At 37.6% G+C, this 16,960-nt stretch overlaps 1 protein-coding gene across 1 annotated transcript; it reads right to left on the reverse strand.

Annotated features, from left to right (window-relative positions):
* Positions 1 to 2,306: 2,306 nt before the first annotated feature.
* Positions 2,307 to 16,635, reverse strand: PYROXD1 (pyridine nucleotide-disulphide oxidoreductase domain 1). The gene is made up of 12 exons (XM_010220954.2): positions 16,554 to 16,635; positions 14,592 to 14,672; positions 12,336 to 12,455; positions 10,523 to 10,651; positions 9,732 to 9,805; positions 8,916 to 9,076; positions 7,745 to 7,845; positions 6,502 to 6,631; positions 5,314 to 5,426; positions 3,718 to 3,840; positions 3,304 to 3,441; positions 2,307 to 2,724 (listed from the first exon to the last, which is right to left on the reverse strand). Exons 1-12 carry the CDS (start codon positions 16,626 to 16,628, stop codon positions 2,476 to 2,478), a joined length of 1,494 nt encoding a protein of 497 aa, XP_010219256.2. The 5' UTR covers positions 16,629 to 16,635; the 3' UTR covers positions 2,307 to 2,475.
* Between the last annotated feature and the right edge of the window lie 325 nt (positions 16,636 to 16,960).

Below are 16,960 nucleotides of genomic sequence, written 5' to 3' on the forward strand. Positions count from 1 at the left end.
GCAGCAAAACCAGAAGGCTGAAGACAGGGGAGATGGCAGCACGGTGAAGGAGACTGATCTTGCCTTATAAATGTCAACTCCTGTCTCTCACATGCCCTTCAGGCGAGAAAACCTTTCGCAAAACTGATCTGCCTGGGGCAGAGCTGCACACACAGCTTGGATCAGTAACTTCTTACTTGGATCAGTAAGCTTTTATAGTGCTCTTACATGTGTTTAAAGCACTTGCAGGGGTATGCTGTTAGGATGCACCAAGGAAGTTAGCTAGTTTAAAAGTACATAAAGTCCACCTGAACTTGAAGTAGCTTTAGAGTTTTGGTCACAGTGTGGTCACAGTCCTCAATGCTAGAGTTACAATTGCAGCTTCTCTTACAAAATAAGCCTAGAACTGTTAATAAGTGAAGCTTTGCCATTTGCTCAGTAAAATGAGCCAAAAATATTGGTTGCTTTTTTTTAAAGTGTTTTAAATCTGTTTCATGGAAGCTTTATTTAGAAGTTGTTATTCAAAAAAAACAATTCTACCACCTTAAGGTTTGCATTGTAAAGCTCCTCAAAGACTCTCAAATGCAGGGAATACAAAGTAGTGCTTGAAGAATCCGGAAGAACTCCTATTTTCCAGTAGTGAGATGAAAGGGGCTGTTGGAAGCTTCAGCTCTTCTGCAATAAGGGGCTTAGCATAAGGGGTTGTTCTGCATCTCCAGAACTGCTTACGCTCCTGTGAATAGCAATGCTGAGACTGTCAGCACTATTTTTTCAGCCCAAGCACCTTTATGAGCTTCATGCATATTCTCTGCTGTGCAACCCTCACCCCTAACAGAACAGTGCCCTTCAGCATCCTGCACCCGCCTCCTCGATCCATCATCATCCTCATAGTTGCACTTACTTACTCTCCTCAGCAGTCTCCAGGAGCTGAGGGCAGTCTTCATTCACTACAGGTTTTTTTGCTTCCCCTTCCAGAGCTGGCTTTAGATTGCAGGAATATACCTTACGGGTATGTATAACAGAAATACATAACCATGTATCAAATGGTTCAGAAAGTAGGATGCCATAGCACCATCAAGTGCACAGACTTGGAGAGCTGCTAAGGCTCAAAGGAGTCTTAACTGCTGCCCTCTCATTTTCTGAGAGTCTTAGCATAGCCTGTCTTAGCATGATAGATGAGTTTATAAGCTGAGTTTAAACTTCGTTCTGGTGAGTTTCATTTTAAAATACATTTCCCCACACTTGAGAATTTAAATGTATATTTAAATATAATCAAACTCAAAGATTAAAAAACACATTTATCTTTATTTTTCTAGTAGCACCCTGAGAAGGACTAAAGCACAGAATTTTACCCATCATTTAACTTAAACTTTTTGATCAAGTGAAATTTATTCATTTATTTAAACAATCATTTACTTAAAAATTAGAGTTATTTTCTAGTGGAAGTCCCACACTGTACTTCCAATCTTGTATTTCGGATAGTATAAGCTACTCCCAGCTTGATTAAAAAAAAAAAAAAAAAAGAAAGAAAAAAAAAAGAATCCCAGTAGCAACTGTAGATTTGAAACCAGTAATATTAAATATGAAACAACTTCATGTCCATGGATGGCACCATGCCATAGGGAGAAGTCTGGTAGGAATATCTTAACCTGCCAAGTTCCTCCTGCAGGAAACTAGGCATTAAGTTATTGCTAGCAACTGAGAAAGAAAAAGTCTGACTTACGCAATTTGTACACACACATGTACATAAATGGTATCATCATTATTAAAGTGCATCTTACACAGCTCTAAACATACATCCAGGGAGTGTTGATTTGAAACAGCCCTGCTGTGCAACTTAAGTTCCTTTCTGGAACTCCTCTGCACACACATGTAAGTAATATCAGAGGAGAGAAAGAGCTTCTTTCTAGTGGGGTGGCACACGCTGCATAACTGCCTTGCACCCCTCCACCTGAGCAAGGGGGACATCCCTGCCCAAGCTACTACCCTGCCCTGGGCAGCCCCGAGCGCTACACTCTGCTCGGAGCTTCCTGCTGCCAGGGCTGCTGCTGTTTGAAATGACAACACGCGCAGGCAGCAAGTCATAGGGAAAGGGGGCCCTGGGAATCACAACCAGGTGAAATATGCCTGGTTTGGGGAAGAAGTGAGTTAACTCTGAGGGAGGTACTGGATGCAACATGTATTTGGTAGGGGTTTAGCTGCATTCTTCAAACAGCAAAGGTGAGTGCAGTGCTGTCTAAACAGCATACCAAATTTAGTTTGTAGAAGTGTTATACCCGTTAGCAAGTTCTCACCTAGTCTAGCCCCAGACCCACACTAATCCATTGCCCCTGTTGCTGAATTTCTACACCGATTTCGCTATTCTAATGTGCCTTTCAGTATTTGACAATATCAACACAAAATCTTATTAAGGAATTGCATTTATCCCTGATTTCTGCTAAGTCCAAGTGAACTGTTTCATAAAAAGTTTTATACAAAAGAGAAAAGGAATTCAGTTCAATCAAAATAATCTTCTATATCAATATTTGGATTCAGGAGATCTTCCCCATAGGCTGAAAGATCCATGCGATTTAAAATCAAGTTTTCAAAGGTTTCTTCCAAGTCTGTTTCACCAATCAGTACAGCTCCCATCATTCTTCCATTCTGCATCACCACCTTAACGTACTCTTGTCCCTTGGTACATCTCAGCATTAGTTCGTGGTTTAAACCCAAGCCTTGAGCATTGTATTTTCCCAAAACCACCACCTAACAGAGAGAAGAAGAAAAAGCCCTCGTGATAACATTACAGTGGCTTTTAATCTTTTTGCAGATGACAGCTGTCAGCTTGAAAAGACTGATGTAAGCAAGGGGATATCTTCCCCCATGAAAAAAAAACACATGTACTTATATATATATATATATATGTACATACACACACACAAATATTATGTGTGTTTAAATGTATATGCATATGTACACATCCAATTGCCACTGGTTTTCATGGCCAAAGTATTTTAAAAATATTTGCCCTCAAACATGATACAGAATATAAAAGATAAACCATGCTGAACTGTATTGAATTTATCCATGAACAGCCTCTTAAAGAAACGGAATTGAATGTCTGCTGAGATGCAAAAATTAACATGTATAATGTATCCATAAAGATCTTTGCCGTCTTCACTTTCAGCATTCAGAGTCAGTACGAATGGAGAAATCTAAACAGATAATTTTATGTGGCTGTTTTAATATTGACTGTTTATTAAAGCATATGCTCAGCATATGTGAATGAATATAAACAGTGTGTGTTGTTCAGTGGTTTAAGCTATTGGCATGCAATTACCTTACCTTGTAATTGAAAAATTTTGTCACGTGAGCAAACAGTTCAAAGCAGAAATCCAGATCAATATCTTCCCTGAGGGTATCTGCTGCCATGCACTTCGCTGCGTACCATCCCATCTGCCTTGCCTGAGTCCAGAGCCTCATCTGAAATCCAAGGCACGTGCATATGTGTTCCTGTGCACTGAACAGCAGCCACTGTTCTCATCAGTGCATACTAAGCACCTTCATTATGCTCAGGCTAATTAACCAACTTGGCTTTCAACCACAGGATGAAACGAGCTGACGTAACACGGGCAGGATTATCTCCTTACTCAATGCTTTCCCGTGCAACTGAACTTGGTTTCCACACGCCTAAAGCCTGCAAGACATTTACTGTGAAGATGGGGTTGCTGCCCAGAGCACTCCCATGATTGGGCTTACCTGATGCCACACAGGACTGGGTTCCCAGGAGGCTGTGCAGATATCCCCAGCTGCATATATGTCTGGTATGGATGTGTGCATGCGGTCATCCACTTTCAGACCTCCATCTTCACCTAGAGCAAACTAAGTATTTGCAGTAATCAGCACTGAAGAAAAATAAGTATTTTAACTGAGTAATTCAGCTTAGTCCCTGTTAAGTGTAACCTCATCAGTTACTTCTTACAGCTGGCATCTCTACAATGTTTCAGCAAATCCACTGATCCTTTTGCTCAAAATATCTGAATATTTAAAACTACATGTGTAAATACTAACTGAACCCAACAAGGGGTTGGCTTGGCCTTGCTGGCTGCCCTCTAGCAACATAAAAAGGACAGAAAAAGGTCATTAGTTTATGCCTATTCATTTGCCCATCTAATCTAACTCAGCTACAGAAGACAGATAATCATAGGAAAACATATTACATAAAGATCCCAATCTTAAGAAAACACTCCATCATTTTTAAGAGAAGAAAAGTGATTCCCCCAAGAGTATCATAATGAAGTAAATTTGTTAATTGTTTACCTATTCTTCAGATAGCTTTACCTGCTAATTATTCTTTATATTATAATGCAATAAACCTCAGGATTTATTTTGGAATCTTACTATGCTTGAGCAGGGGGGTTGGACTAGATGATCTCCAGAGGTCCCTTTCAACCTTAACCATTCTGTGATTCTGTGAAATAGCTTAGAAATGTATTTCCTACCAATCTGTGTGTTCTTTTCTCATCATTTTTTGTTCCTTTATTTTGTTAAAGCTCATATTAATTCCAGCAGCAATCCAGTTCATTAAATTCCAGGATTTATCAGGGAAAATTTAAACTTCAGCTCCTTTTAGAGCAGTCTTAATACATAGCTTTTGTATTTACATAAAAACTATTCAAACACAAAGCTTAAAAAGCAATCAATGTTGCATTTTACCTTTACCTTTCTTTTAAAGTAACCTACAACACAGAACTCTATGTAGTAAAAAAAAAAAAAAAAAAAAAAAGCTTAGAATAGCATCACATCTAATAAAAGATTTAAGGTGAGACCATCTAAAGCAACACAAGCTGCACAGCAGGACAAAAGTATGCTTTTTTAAAAATTATTATACTGTATCTGGCAGGGATGTAACAGAGAGCGCCTACTTTCAAATCACACCATGTATGTAACAGGCACACCTGGTAATTTAGAATTCAGTTTGCATTTTTGTCTAGGCCAGGAAAAATGACTCCAAACCCAATTCCTAAGCTAACTCTAAAATGTACCTGGGAATATTTCATGGCTCAACACTAATTGTATGTTTTTCTAATTTTCTTCTGGTAGCTTTCTACTTCATTATCAGAAAACAAGCAACCAACCCTAACATGGAGATACAATGATGTCAAGGTCAAAAAATTCACCTGGTGACTAAAAAATCTGTAACCATTTTCCATGATCAGACTCTGATTCTTAAACACTTACACAACCTCAACAATTTACTTCAGAAGCACAAATCAACTCTGTCGACCCTTATTTTTCCCTACTTAAAACAGACAAAAAACTAGCTTAAACTTCAAGATAAATCCATATACTTACGTTATTGCCATCGAGAAATGGTTTAACATTTGGCACAACTCCAGTTGCACTGACAATGAAATTGCATCCATAAACTTTTCCATTAGTTAATTCCACATATATAGGCCATAGAACTGTAAAAGGGGAAAATTTTGCCCTGAGAATGTAACCAACAGAAGATATTTTTATAAATTATGTCTCACTATAAGTTATGAAATAAACAAAAGTCAGAAAACACAATCTTTTGAGGTATCACTGCAGACAGACTTTGGTGCAGGCTAAAGCCACCAATATACACATCCACGGACTCATAGAATCATATAATCATATTCGTCCCCGCTTGAGCAGGGGGGTTGGACTAGATGATCTCTAGAGGTCCCTTCCAACCTCAACCAGTCTGTGATTCTGTGATTTAGTTGATGAGGTAAGAAAAAAAATTCGGATTGCGTGTAACATTTCTTACTTAGTTTAGATCTAGAAAATGAGATTTGAAAGCTTACTTCCCAGTTCTACTGTATCAGATTTCTCTGTATCTTTGTATCTTTCCATCTCTGTATCTTTCCTCTGGAACATTCCTGAATCAAATCTCTTGTTGGCAAGAAGGAAGTGTTAGGTCTTGACACTGTACAAAACCAACTTGGTGTTCTGTGGCTAAGTCTCATAAAAACTCTGAAGTATCATGTAATTGCCAATTATTCTTTCATATATAGAATTATTGATGCATGGGAAATGCCAGAGACTTAACTTACTAGATACTTATACTGGTATTTAACCAGCTACTAAACAAATATTTTAAATATTAACTCCCAATTCAATGAACTTTAATGATAGGATCTGATGAAGTAAGTTATATTTTCTATTCAGAGATTATTTCAGGATTTGACAGTAAAGGGTAAAATTTTTGGTTCTGTTTAACCGCACTATTAATACGTGACTTTTTTAGACTGCCACAAAGGGGCATACTCTGTACACACTCTGTACATGGCAAAAGTCTGACAAATAGAATTTTGTAATTTAACTGGAGCACGTAAATCAAACCCATAACCACTGCAAATTGCTATAGCTCCATTGAACTTATAGAAACAAAATACTTGTTTTCCAAAACAATTCTATTTAAAACAACAAACATTCATCAGCTGTGCTTTATTTTCAACTTGAATTCTGTAATTTTCTTCTTTTTTTTTCCTTTTCCTTTTTCAGTGCACCTACCATCATCTGCTTCTACATTTTTCTCTTCCTTGGGAAAAGTCAGCGAAGTCAATTTCAGCTGTAGAAATTCTTGCTGTAGGAGTATTTGCTTTACTTCACATAATATTTCAATATGTACTTTATGAGAAAACTAAAGATAGATTGAGAAAATTGTAAAAATAATCATTAGCATTAACAATATTTTAGTAGCAAATACACTTTTTCCTAAACTGAAGTGTTTAGTAAACTGAACACATATCGCACCTCGCAGTATGACACATTTGCTGATTTTTCACACTTTCATTTTGGCACAGGAAAACAAAACAGAATTTTTCAGAACTGGAAAAGCTAAACTCCATTTTTTGTCTTTCAGGGATTTCAAATCCTACATATTTATCATGAATTAAATTCTGATAATATTACATTAATTCATATTAATATTAGATAATAATCTGGTTCCATCAGGCCACATTTCAGCTACATTCTCCTGTTCTGAGCTCAAGACATAAGTTGGAAAGGTGTCAGTTTCTTTAAATTATTTTGTGGACTGAGACTGTCAACAGCTTTACTACTTTGTTTTTGATCAAACACATTTCCACACCATATAACACCATCCACTAGTGTGCTGAACATCTTCAATATCCTTTAGTTGGTACTGCAAGTTCTGTAGAGTCTATGATTACTCATCTCTAACAGGCTTTTTTATTTAAAAAAACATTTAACAGATGCAAACACTGAACACTTAAATTAATAAAAAGTGATAAAAAAGTAAAAATGGGAATTTTTATTTGATTTTAAATGTAAAAACATTCTCACAACCTCCCTGTCCACTATTTATTTTGCATTTCATTATCTATGGCAACAGGAGACTAATGTTCTTTTAATACATTTTACAGGCCTGTATTTCACATAGTAAAATGCAGCTGAAAATAACTGAAATTAAGATATTAAAAGTACCGCTGCTTCTGGTTAAAGCTAGCATAGAAGAAAGTCCTACAGAAATGTGCAAAGCAACATTTGTATATTTCGGTCCAAGACTGTGCCAGTTGATCCAATTTGCCATCTTCTTCAGGAAGCAGAAGTAATTGCAGAAAATAGCAAAAAATAATGGCATTCATGATCATTTATTTTCCAGTATAATCTGGTAAATAGGAGTTCAAGCACATTTTCTTTTCTCTTTTCTAAAAATCCTCAATATGGTTTTTCACTTTCTGCAATCCTTACCAAGCGACACAAAATGTGAGCAGGAATATTATGGCCGTACCTCTTTAGTGCCTTTGAGGCGTAAACCCTCGTGCCAATCAGGGCCTAAGGCACTGCCCAGTTTGTCAGATTCTGCGATGGGTCTTTCTTTTTTCTCTTTTCCTGAAGGAAAGAGTTGGAGGATATCAGAGTTAGCATATAGTATGCTAACTCTGTATGCACACACACACGCACATATATATATATATATATATATACATATACACACACTTCGCTGCCTGTAGAATTCAGAGCAAGGATTCAGAGTTAAGAGAAGGACAATCCGGTTGCTAGAAAGAAATACAAAACCACCCAGGTAAGCTGAAACTTACTATTTCACTGTTATTTTGTATATCAGACATAAAAATAGTATTTTTAACAATACCTTTCAACTTTATCCCTTTCATAGTTGACTTACCTCAGGAACAACCACTACATGTAATCAATGATATTACCACTGAAGAGAGGAATTGTGGATTCTGAGCACTGTTAAGTGCCTGTGCGACCCTTAGCAGCCAGCCCTCAGGAGATTCTGGGGCAGCGAGGTTCTGAAGGCCCATGGGAGACTTTGTTGCTTAATATCAATGCTATTAAATTTATGTTTGTTTGCTACCAAACATGCGCTACGTGCCCTCCATTGCATGAAAGTGCAAATTCTAATACATAACACATTTGAAAAGAATTGTGACTGTCAGGATGAACCTTTCATGATCCACTCTTTCAATCTCAACCCTACTCTTTTGTTAATTTTTACCTATATGTAAATTTTTACATATATGTACAAACAGTACAAAATATGTACAAATAGTTTTACAAGAATAGAGTTTAATTGAATCTGTAATAACCTTCTGTAAGGTGTCATCTCATTCTCCAATAATTTATTATGGGAGAGCTCCCTCTTCAAAAATGCTGGCATAACTCAGAGGAACACTGAAATCTAACAGAAAATATATAGTAGTACTTGCACAGATTGAACACAGAAAGTCAAAATTAGGCACAGATATAAAGTTAAGCACATTTACAATCTCTAGATAACCATATTCTACAGTCTCACATATATATATATGCATATTGAAGAGGTTTTTGTCTTTTTTTAAAAAAGGAAATGTAACCAATAACTCTAAAAATGATCTAGAGGCTGTTAATTTAACTGATCTCAGGATTCCCTCTAATAAAAGATGGAAGCACCATACCTTCCATTGTATACTTGGTTCTTTTACATGCTATCGCAGTCTCTCGTTTTTCAGCAGTTAGCTTTGGAATGAGGAATTCAGCTGCTCCTGCATCAAAAAAAGTGTTCCCAATTGCTTTGTCTTTGATAGCCCAGATTACTTCACAGCCTTCAATTTCATACCTTAATGGACATTTAAACAGTGGATAAAACAACAGATTGTCAAATGAAAATCAGCAAAAATAAGGGTCTTTCCAGAAGCTAGAAACAATAGATCCCAGATAAACTTCACACCCACTGCATCTCCCAAGTATTCATGTAAGCACTGAAGTGCTTACACTTCTGCAGTGCAATCATATAATACAGAAATTACTACCATGTATTAGGACCATAGGACCATATGACTCCATGCCCTCCTACTTGTGACAAAGGTTGTATCAGAACCTTCAAGAGTACATCTGCCTAAATTAGGTTGGTGCAAGATAAACTGCTTTTCTATAACCTTTACATCTTGTTTCTAAAAGTCAGACAAGTTTTATTACTTATTACCATTAGTAGCAATCTTTGTTGATTATACATCAGAACAACTCTGTATATTCTTGATGCCTGTATATCAAAAATTCTTTTGAAGCATGCTGAATTTTCTATAACTGTAAGTTCCATTATGTCATGAATAAATAATAGTTTTTCACAAATTTTCCTACTAAACACCTTAAGATTTACAATTTTATAGGAAGGTGACCTTCTTTTCCCCAAACTCATGCACACTAGATTTAATGTCTAATTGTTAAAGATTTTATCTGCATACATTTCTTTGTAACTTAAATAGTTTACTTACACTAATTCAAGTGCAATGCCACCATTTCCTACTACTACTATTCTCTCTGCTTGAGCCAAATTCTTCTGAAAAGCCTGTATTGATAAAAAAACAAAAAAGCGAACTACAACTTAGATCATGTTTCCCTCACACTGATCAAATATATCCTTTTCAATACCAATATAGATTTATTTTTGTTAAAAAATTTGTTGAAGAAGGTCATAAAACCTGTCAAGTTCTATCCTGTAATGGCACGAAGGTTTTCCACAGCCATTTAAGTCTCAAACTGATCCAGAAGCTGTTAAATAGTTACATTTAAGTCAAATCGGCACAGCTTGTAACAGAATCCAGGAGCCTTTCCTCTATCTTCGAGACTACAAGCAGTGTTGGCATCTATTAAACCAGTTTTATCGTAACTTGTGTAACTTTACCATAACTTGTACAAATAACACAGCAAAGCAAATTAAGTTTTTTCATCAGTTTTCAATTTATAAAACAGGTTGTAGCAAACCTGAGATCTGATTTGCCTGTAAAACTTTTAGGAAGAAACAAGTGTACAAATTATGTCTTAGCGGTGAGAGAAGTAAAATGTCCAACCTCCACAGTACTTTTGTCTGGATTGTACAGCACCACTTCATATTTTATTTCAAACGAATCAAGAATCAATTTTTAACTGCTGAAAATGCTCCTATTTAAGGGCATAAAATAACAAATACCAGCTGGTGTTTCTCCTTTTCACTCAACTACCATATTTAGTATTTTCACCAGAAACAAGAATCTCTTACAGATGTTTAAGTCCAGGCCCCATTTACCTCTGCACTGTCAGTATCCCGGATGCCTAATACATACGGGTTTCCTTCAAAAATTAATTTGGGTTTTGCTCCAGCACACAGGCATAGTTTTTCATATATATACTCCTTCCCATCTTCAGTCAAAATTTTCTGTTAAGAATCAAGAGGAAAGAAAAAAAGAATTGGAGACATCTAAGAAACTTCAGCATTACATTTAACATTACAGCATTTGCAGATATTAAAAGCTGTATCTGGCTTATAAAAAATAAAATAATAATAAAAAACTCTAGCATGCCTTCAGTCATGTTTCATTAATTATATATTATTTTATTTGCATTACACTCACTACAGACTTCTGAGTCTTATCATATGACACGAGCAGTAAAACAGAGTGTGCACATGATGCACTCAGAAATGAAATATAAAGTTTTCCTCTTGGTGGCACCCTGTGCTCAGTTTCTGTGTTTGAAGAAGGAACAGTTTTCTGCGTGGCAGTTCCCTGCCAAACTTACATGACATAACACGCAATGTTGTTAGCCCAAGTGCTATTTTATCTCAGGGACAACTTTTACTTCTGTGCTCAGAAGATGGATACTTTTACATTCAGACTGTTTTTCTTGTTTGCATGGAACACTGATGGATTATTTCAGAGGTCGAACAATTTCTTTATAAGGTCTGATTTCAAAATCAGACTTGTACTACAAGTACTTGTACTAGAAGTACAAACTTGTACCTACAAGTTTACAAAAAAAACAAAAAAATAAAACAGTAGTAGACCTACGCACCATTAAATATTAGCAGTTAAGAATCTCATTTGATATTTATTTAAATATTTAAAGAGTTATGCTACTTGTACCTTAATTAGGCATTGGGTAGATGGAATAGCTTAAAGCTGCAAATAGCTGCAAATTCTGTTTTTTGATAATGAAAAAGTGCAGGTGACATAAAGCTACATCACTCTGCAACAAGCATTTAAAATGTAACATTTTATCAATTTGATGTTGTCTTCCTAACCAGAAGGTAAATAATCTGCAGTGCTTCTGCGTGAAGAGAATTTTTAAAATTATGTGATAACAGAGGCAAAAGATCCTTCAAATCTGTGATCATGAAATATTGGTGTGCATAGAGACAAAGATTAACTTAAAAGCATGACAATAATGAAACCACAAGATCATCACTAGGTACAGAATATTAGCAGAATTATAATCTTTGGAATAACAGCTCTACAATTCAAAATGAGCAAAGCTGATCTGGAACTGAACATGAGTTCCCAATAAATACTCAAGTGGAAAATAACATGTCAAGTTGACTTAGGCACTAAAGGAGATCTGTACTTGCTGTACATTGTTTGTACTTACAGCATTTTTTTTTCTGGGAAAAAAAGAAGGAAAGAAAAAAGTGGAAATGTTGGTTCTTTCAATATTTTTTTTTCTTACATGCCATAAAGCTATTAATATTTTGGCCTCTGTGGCAACTAGTAATAATTCAAGAATCACAGAGATCTCCAATTACTAATTTCAGAAGCTTTCTGACACCTACATTGACATACAATATCGATTGTATTAACCACTTTCCCTGTTATTCCAATCAGGCATTCAACACAACAAATTTAAGTTGTCAAAGATTTAAATCTAAGTAATACGGTTCCTTATCAAATACTCTATAATTATGCCCCTTGTATACAGTTCTACTGAAACAATGGTAGAAGTGATACATGAAATAAAAGTTAGAAAGTATCATTCTTTTGTCAAAAATATTAATCTGTTCCTTATTTTTTTTCTTACACAATTTGAAGGACACACATAAAAATAAAAAAGAGAAAAAATTAGCTTACATGCTCTTCGCTTTTCAACTGTTTTACTCCAGACTGTATAACTTTAATATTAGGATACCGCTTTTCTAGCAGAGAACTTGGTTGTTCCTCTACATCAAATTCTTCAAGTGTTTTAGAGACCTGTGGGCAAAAAAACACTTAAAATATGAATAATTTATTCATCTCTTTTCCTAAATTTTGTAACAAAAGGTGTTAAGTCCAGTACAAAATTCAAAACATAAAGCCCATATTTTCACAACGGGCTACCATGTCATTGCTAAAACTACCTGTTCTATACATAATCTTTTCATGCATATTCCTAGTAAAGGTTCAAAGTAGTACAAAGAATTTTAATCCTAAAGCTAGAAATGAAGCAAAAAGGCAGAATGCTATACTTGCAAAGACAGATGCACCATCTGCAGTGTTTTTTTTTCCATATATGATTACACTGCAGAGTTGGTAGCACTGCTTTTTAATTTACTTGATACAGACCTTGTTGTATGTTGGTTGAAACTTCAATAAAAATAACACTATTTGTACTGATGTTTTCCATGCCAGTATATTTCTCTTCTAGATCTTTTGGAGGAAATCTTGGGTCAGAATAGCTTGGACATTTAGGGAGTATTTTTGTCTAGAGTGATTTCTTTCCTTATGCAAAAAGGAAACAAAACACAGCACGAACATCAAAACACCCTTATGACATTTTCTCAAAATAAAACTACTAATAATCATGTTGCAGGTAGGTAGCTCTTATCTCAGGAAGATACTTCTAAGCAAAACAAGTTGCAGATCACCTCAACCTTTTACTCATCTGTAAACAAGCCCTGAAATATCAGACACTGACAAAAAATTAAAAAAAAAAAAAACCTCAGAAAATATCCAAGCAGTTATGGTCATTTTGGGTTTCTTTCAGAATGGAGAAGCTGCATGTGAACTTCTGGGCCTTCTACTCCATAGGATACCTAGTCTGGAACACAGCTAGGAATCAGAAGCCAAATCATGCTTACAATTTACAGAGAAATTAAGACCTCTGCATCCAAAAACTAGATGCTGCTGCACTCATAATATCCTGCCAATCTATTCCAAACTTCAGATGTTGAAACTTGGAGTGTTTAGATCTCCAGAATGCACAAACATGTGTCCTGGACACCCAGGGCCTTCCCGCCGCCTCCCAACCTCACAGGAAATGCTTGAGATAGGTGTTACTCTACCACCCTCACATGCAGCGCTCAGTCTCTTAGCCATGTCCTACGTGTCTCCAACCCCAGAAAAAAAAAGTACAGCAGGAAAAGAGGTGCTGACAGCCAATTCCAGTCACTAAATAGACGGAATTGTTGTCCAAGTCTCTCATTTCCCCTCTGCAGTGATGTGAATACTGGGATACATACATCCCAAAAACTGGCATCCACACCTGTAAAATGGTTAACCTGCAGAGCTGTCATCCTCTATCTTGCATGAGATGCACCTCAGCATTGAGCCAAACCATGTATTTCAGTGTGTTTCAGAGAAAGTGTCAAAAATGTAAGTTCTAGGTGGAAGCTCTGCTCTAGGTGTCTAACTTTCTCTGACGAGTTAAAGTTAATTCCCTACCGACCTGCTGTGCAATCCAGCCTCCAACTTTTTCCATGCGCTACAATAAGGTTTGCCAAGGTGATAGTGTAGGACTGTGTTTTACAAGATCTGAGTACCTCTGTGGTTCCAGCCTTATGAGCCTACTAGCCAGGAATCTGAAATCAACTATGGAACTTTAAGTCAGCACACAGGAGGTCACTGAATCACCAGCTACCAGGCAGTGAGATAAAAGTTGAAGGGAATATCACAAATCTAATCCTTTTTGCATACTTACCACAGGTCTCATTCTGTTTGAGATTAAAACCTGCTACTGTATGAAAGGTTGGGGATATGAGATTCACTAGTAGGATTTCATTTCCTAAATAATTTATTCCAAAGATCCCATTTCAGTGCTTAAAATGGAGCAGTGGAATAAAGGTTCTATAGGAACTTAGAAAATACTTCAACCATATAAGTAGTGTTTGTACTAATACATTAATACTATGAATTCACTAATATTGCTTGCTCCAGTCACTACTATTGTGAATATATTCACTAATTATTTACTAATGAGTAATGAACCAATAGAGAAGAATGCATCAGTCCTACTAATGCTTCCAGTGCAGTTCTGCTGATGTGAAAACAATTAAGCTCTAAATTATCTGTACTGACAAAATGCACTAACTTTTGGAGATACATTACCGTAACAAAATCTAAGCCGCTTACCTGTTTGAAGTTTGTTACAGCTTTTATAACTGGAGATGCTGTCACTAAAAAAATGTCCTCTGATGGAAATTCTGTAGCCAGCTTGTAAAGAAAGAGAACATGATGATTGAATACAGTCATCAGTAGAATATTATTCTAAGATCATATAATTACTGTAAAGAAGTAATATGTAACGTTATCCTAGTAGGTAAATACCATTCCAAATATAAAGAGGCATGAGACAGGAAATGGCATGGAAACTTTTACTGGATAGCAGTGGCTAAATATTTTGATTTAATTTTGTCAGCATAAATACCGATTCCTATTGGCCATTTTAAATTTCCTTTAGTATAATTTTAAGTAGATTATCATTTTCAGGGTCCTATAAGGGAAAATTCTTACATGGTCCAATGCCAAGATGAAATACTCTAATCTTAAACACTGATTATTCTGCCACCACAGCAAATGAGAACTCCATCACAGCACAAACAACTCATCATTGAGATGAAAATAAAACTCAGTTTCTTGCCTCCAGTAATCTCCAAATAACCAGAATACACCACCAAGAAGCATATCTTGAGTCGAGCATTAGTGACAGAGCTATAAAGGGACTAGCATTTATTCCTGTACCTCAGATAGGAAGAATCTGACAATCAATCTGAAGTTTTAAGTGTTAAAACTTTGTGTCTGGTTAAAAAAGAAATTCTCATGGTCATACCTTGGGCACAAAACAAAACAGAATTTCACCAGGCAGTGTGAAAAATTCATGTAATCTATTCTTTGCAGTATGAATCAAAAAACAAGTATTTCATGCATTTTGTAGCTGCATGGTTTATACTAATAGATAAAGGAAAAGAAAGTTTCACTGTTTATGCAACAAATTAGCACCTTGTGGCGCTGTAGTTGGTTGCAGCTGTAGCTAATAAACAAGTCTCAGAAAAACTACAGAATGCCATGAAAGCACATTCAAAACACAACTAACTCTAAAAGATTTTTATAACATGGACCTAAAGCAATGACTGTTCTCAGGAGCGTTAAAAAGGCTGGACTGCAGGTCATCATGGAAAAGACTCCCAAAAGTGCAATACCACAAACAAGTTGTTTATTGCATGTTTACGAAATTCCAGAGAATTTTGCTTGCTCAAAACCATAACTGAGAAAATGGTGCTTCATCTTCCCTTTGCTTTTAATGCCTGCCCCCAGCTGGGAAACCCCAGCAGAAGGCCACGTGCCTCTGCTAACGGACTCGATGGATTACACCGTGTGCTAGGAGACCAAACTCACTGTTATCTGTGCTTCCTGCTCTGCGCAGAGATGACATAAGGTCATTAGCCTCTGTCACCACCTAAGCATCTGGCTTGAGATTTCGAAGAAAAAAAAGTATTGGTGAAAGAAGCAAGGGCGAGACAAAGAGCATGAGAGGTGTGAGGCAAAGCAGCAGCTCTGACTGGCATTCTCTGTGAGCTTCTAACAAAGAAGCTGTAACTCTGAGGCACCCACACTGCAGAAAGCCCTCATTTTTAAGAGGGGCAACAAGCAGTCCCCTTTAAAACAATTAAAGGATTTTTTTTTAAGCATATACTTTTAAGAAATAACTGCACTGTGAAATGGGATCACTGCAGCTTGACACAACTCAGCTTTGAATCACTTCCAAGAAAACATTAAGTTTGCTCAAGTATCAAATCGTGGTGCAAATGGCACAGGCTGCCCAGAGAGGTTGTGGAGTCTCCTTCTCTGGAGACCTCCCGAACCCACTCGGATGCCACCCCACGCCAGGTACTCAATAGAGGAGCTGGACTAGACGATCTCTAGAGGTCCCTTCCAACCCCAACCATTCTGTGACTCCGTGAAACCTCATTCCTGCGAGCCCTTAGGGAGCCCCCATAGCTTTGCCTAGAGAAACGCTATCAACGCACACAGGCCTCACGGGGGGGCGCCGCACGCACGCGCCAGGCAGCAGCAGCGGCTCTGGGGCGCTTTTACCTTCTCGGCGCAGGTGACCCCCGCGATGCCTCCGCCTACCACCGCGAACCGGCTCCGCGCGGCGGCCACCGCCATTTCCCCCGAGCCGCGCAGGGAACAGCCGCCAACCGCCGCCAACCGCCGCCAACCGCCGCCAACCGGCACTTCCGCGTCCGCGCCGCTCCGCCTACGGCACGCGGCGGGGCCCAAACTTGCTCTGCTGGCGGCGCGTGCGCGCGCGCCCGCTGCGTGTGATAGCGGGGCGGGAGCGGAGTCGGGACCCGGCCTCGGGCAGGGCCCTTCGGGCCTCCCCGAGTCTGCCAAAACCAGCCCCAAAACAGCACTGCGGAGCCTCTCTTGCCCTAAATGTGCCTTTTGCCTTCTCAGGAGGACCCAGTGCCCCTGCAGCGTTGGCCACAGCAACCCCC

Source organism: Tinamus guttatus, unplaced genomic scaffold (assembly GCF_059628265.1).
Source record: "Tinamus guttatus ecotype Peru unplaced genomic scaffold, ASM5962826v1 Tinamus_guttatus_pri_ptg000308l, whole genome shotgun sequence".
NCBI classification, from domain to species: domain Eukaryota; kingdom Metazoa; phylum Chordata; class Aves; order Tinamiformes; family Tinamidae; genus Tinamus; species Tinamus guttatus.

What these genes read in the sequence shown, in the direction of transcription:
- PYROXD1 (XM_010220954.2), bottom strand. Translation starts at nt 16,628, where the DNA reads ATGGCGGTGGCCGCCGCGCGGAGCCGGTTCGCGGTGGTAGGCGGAGGC. An exon ending in AGTTGAAAAGCGAAGAGCAT is followed by an intron (nt 10,652 to 12,335) that starts GTAAGCTAATTT and finishes GATTCTTAACAG; the next exon opens with AAAATTTTGACTGAAGATGG. An exon ending in CATTTCTCGATGGCAATAAC is followed by an intron (nt 3,841 to 5,313) that starts GTAAGTATATGG and finishes GCAAATACTTAG; the next exon opens with TTTGCTCTAGGTGAAGATGG.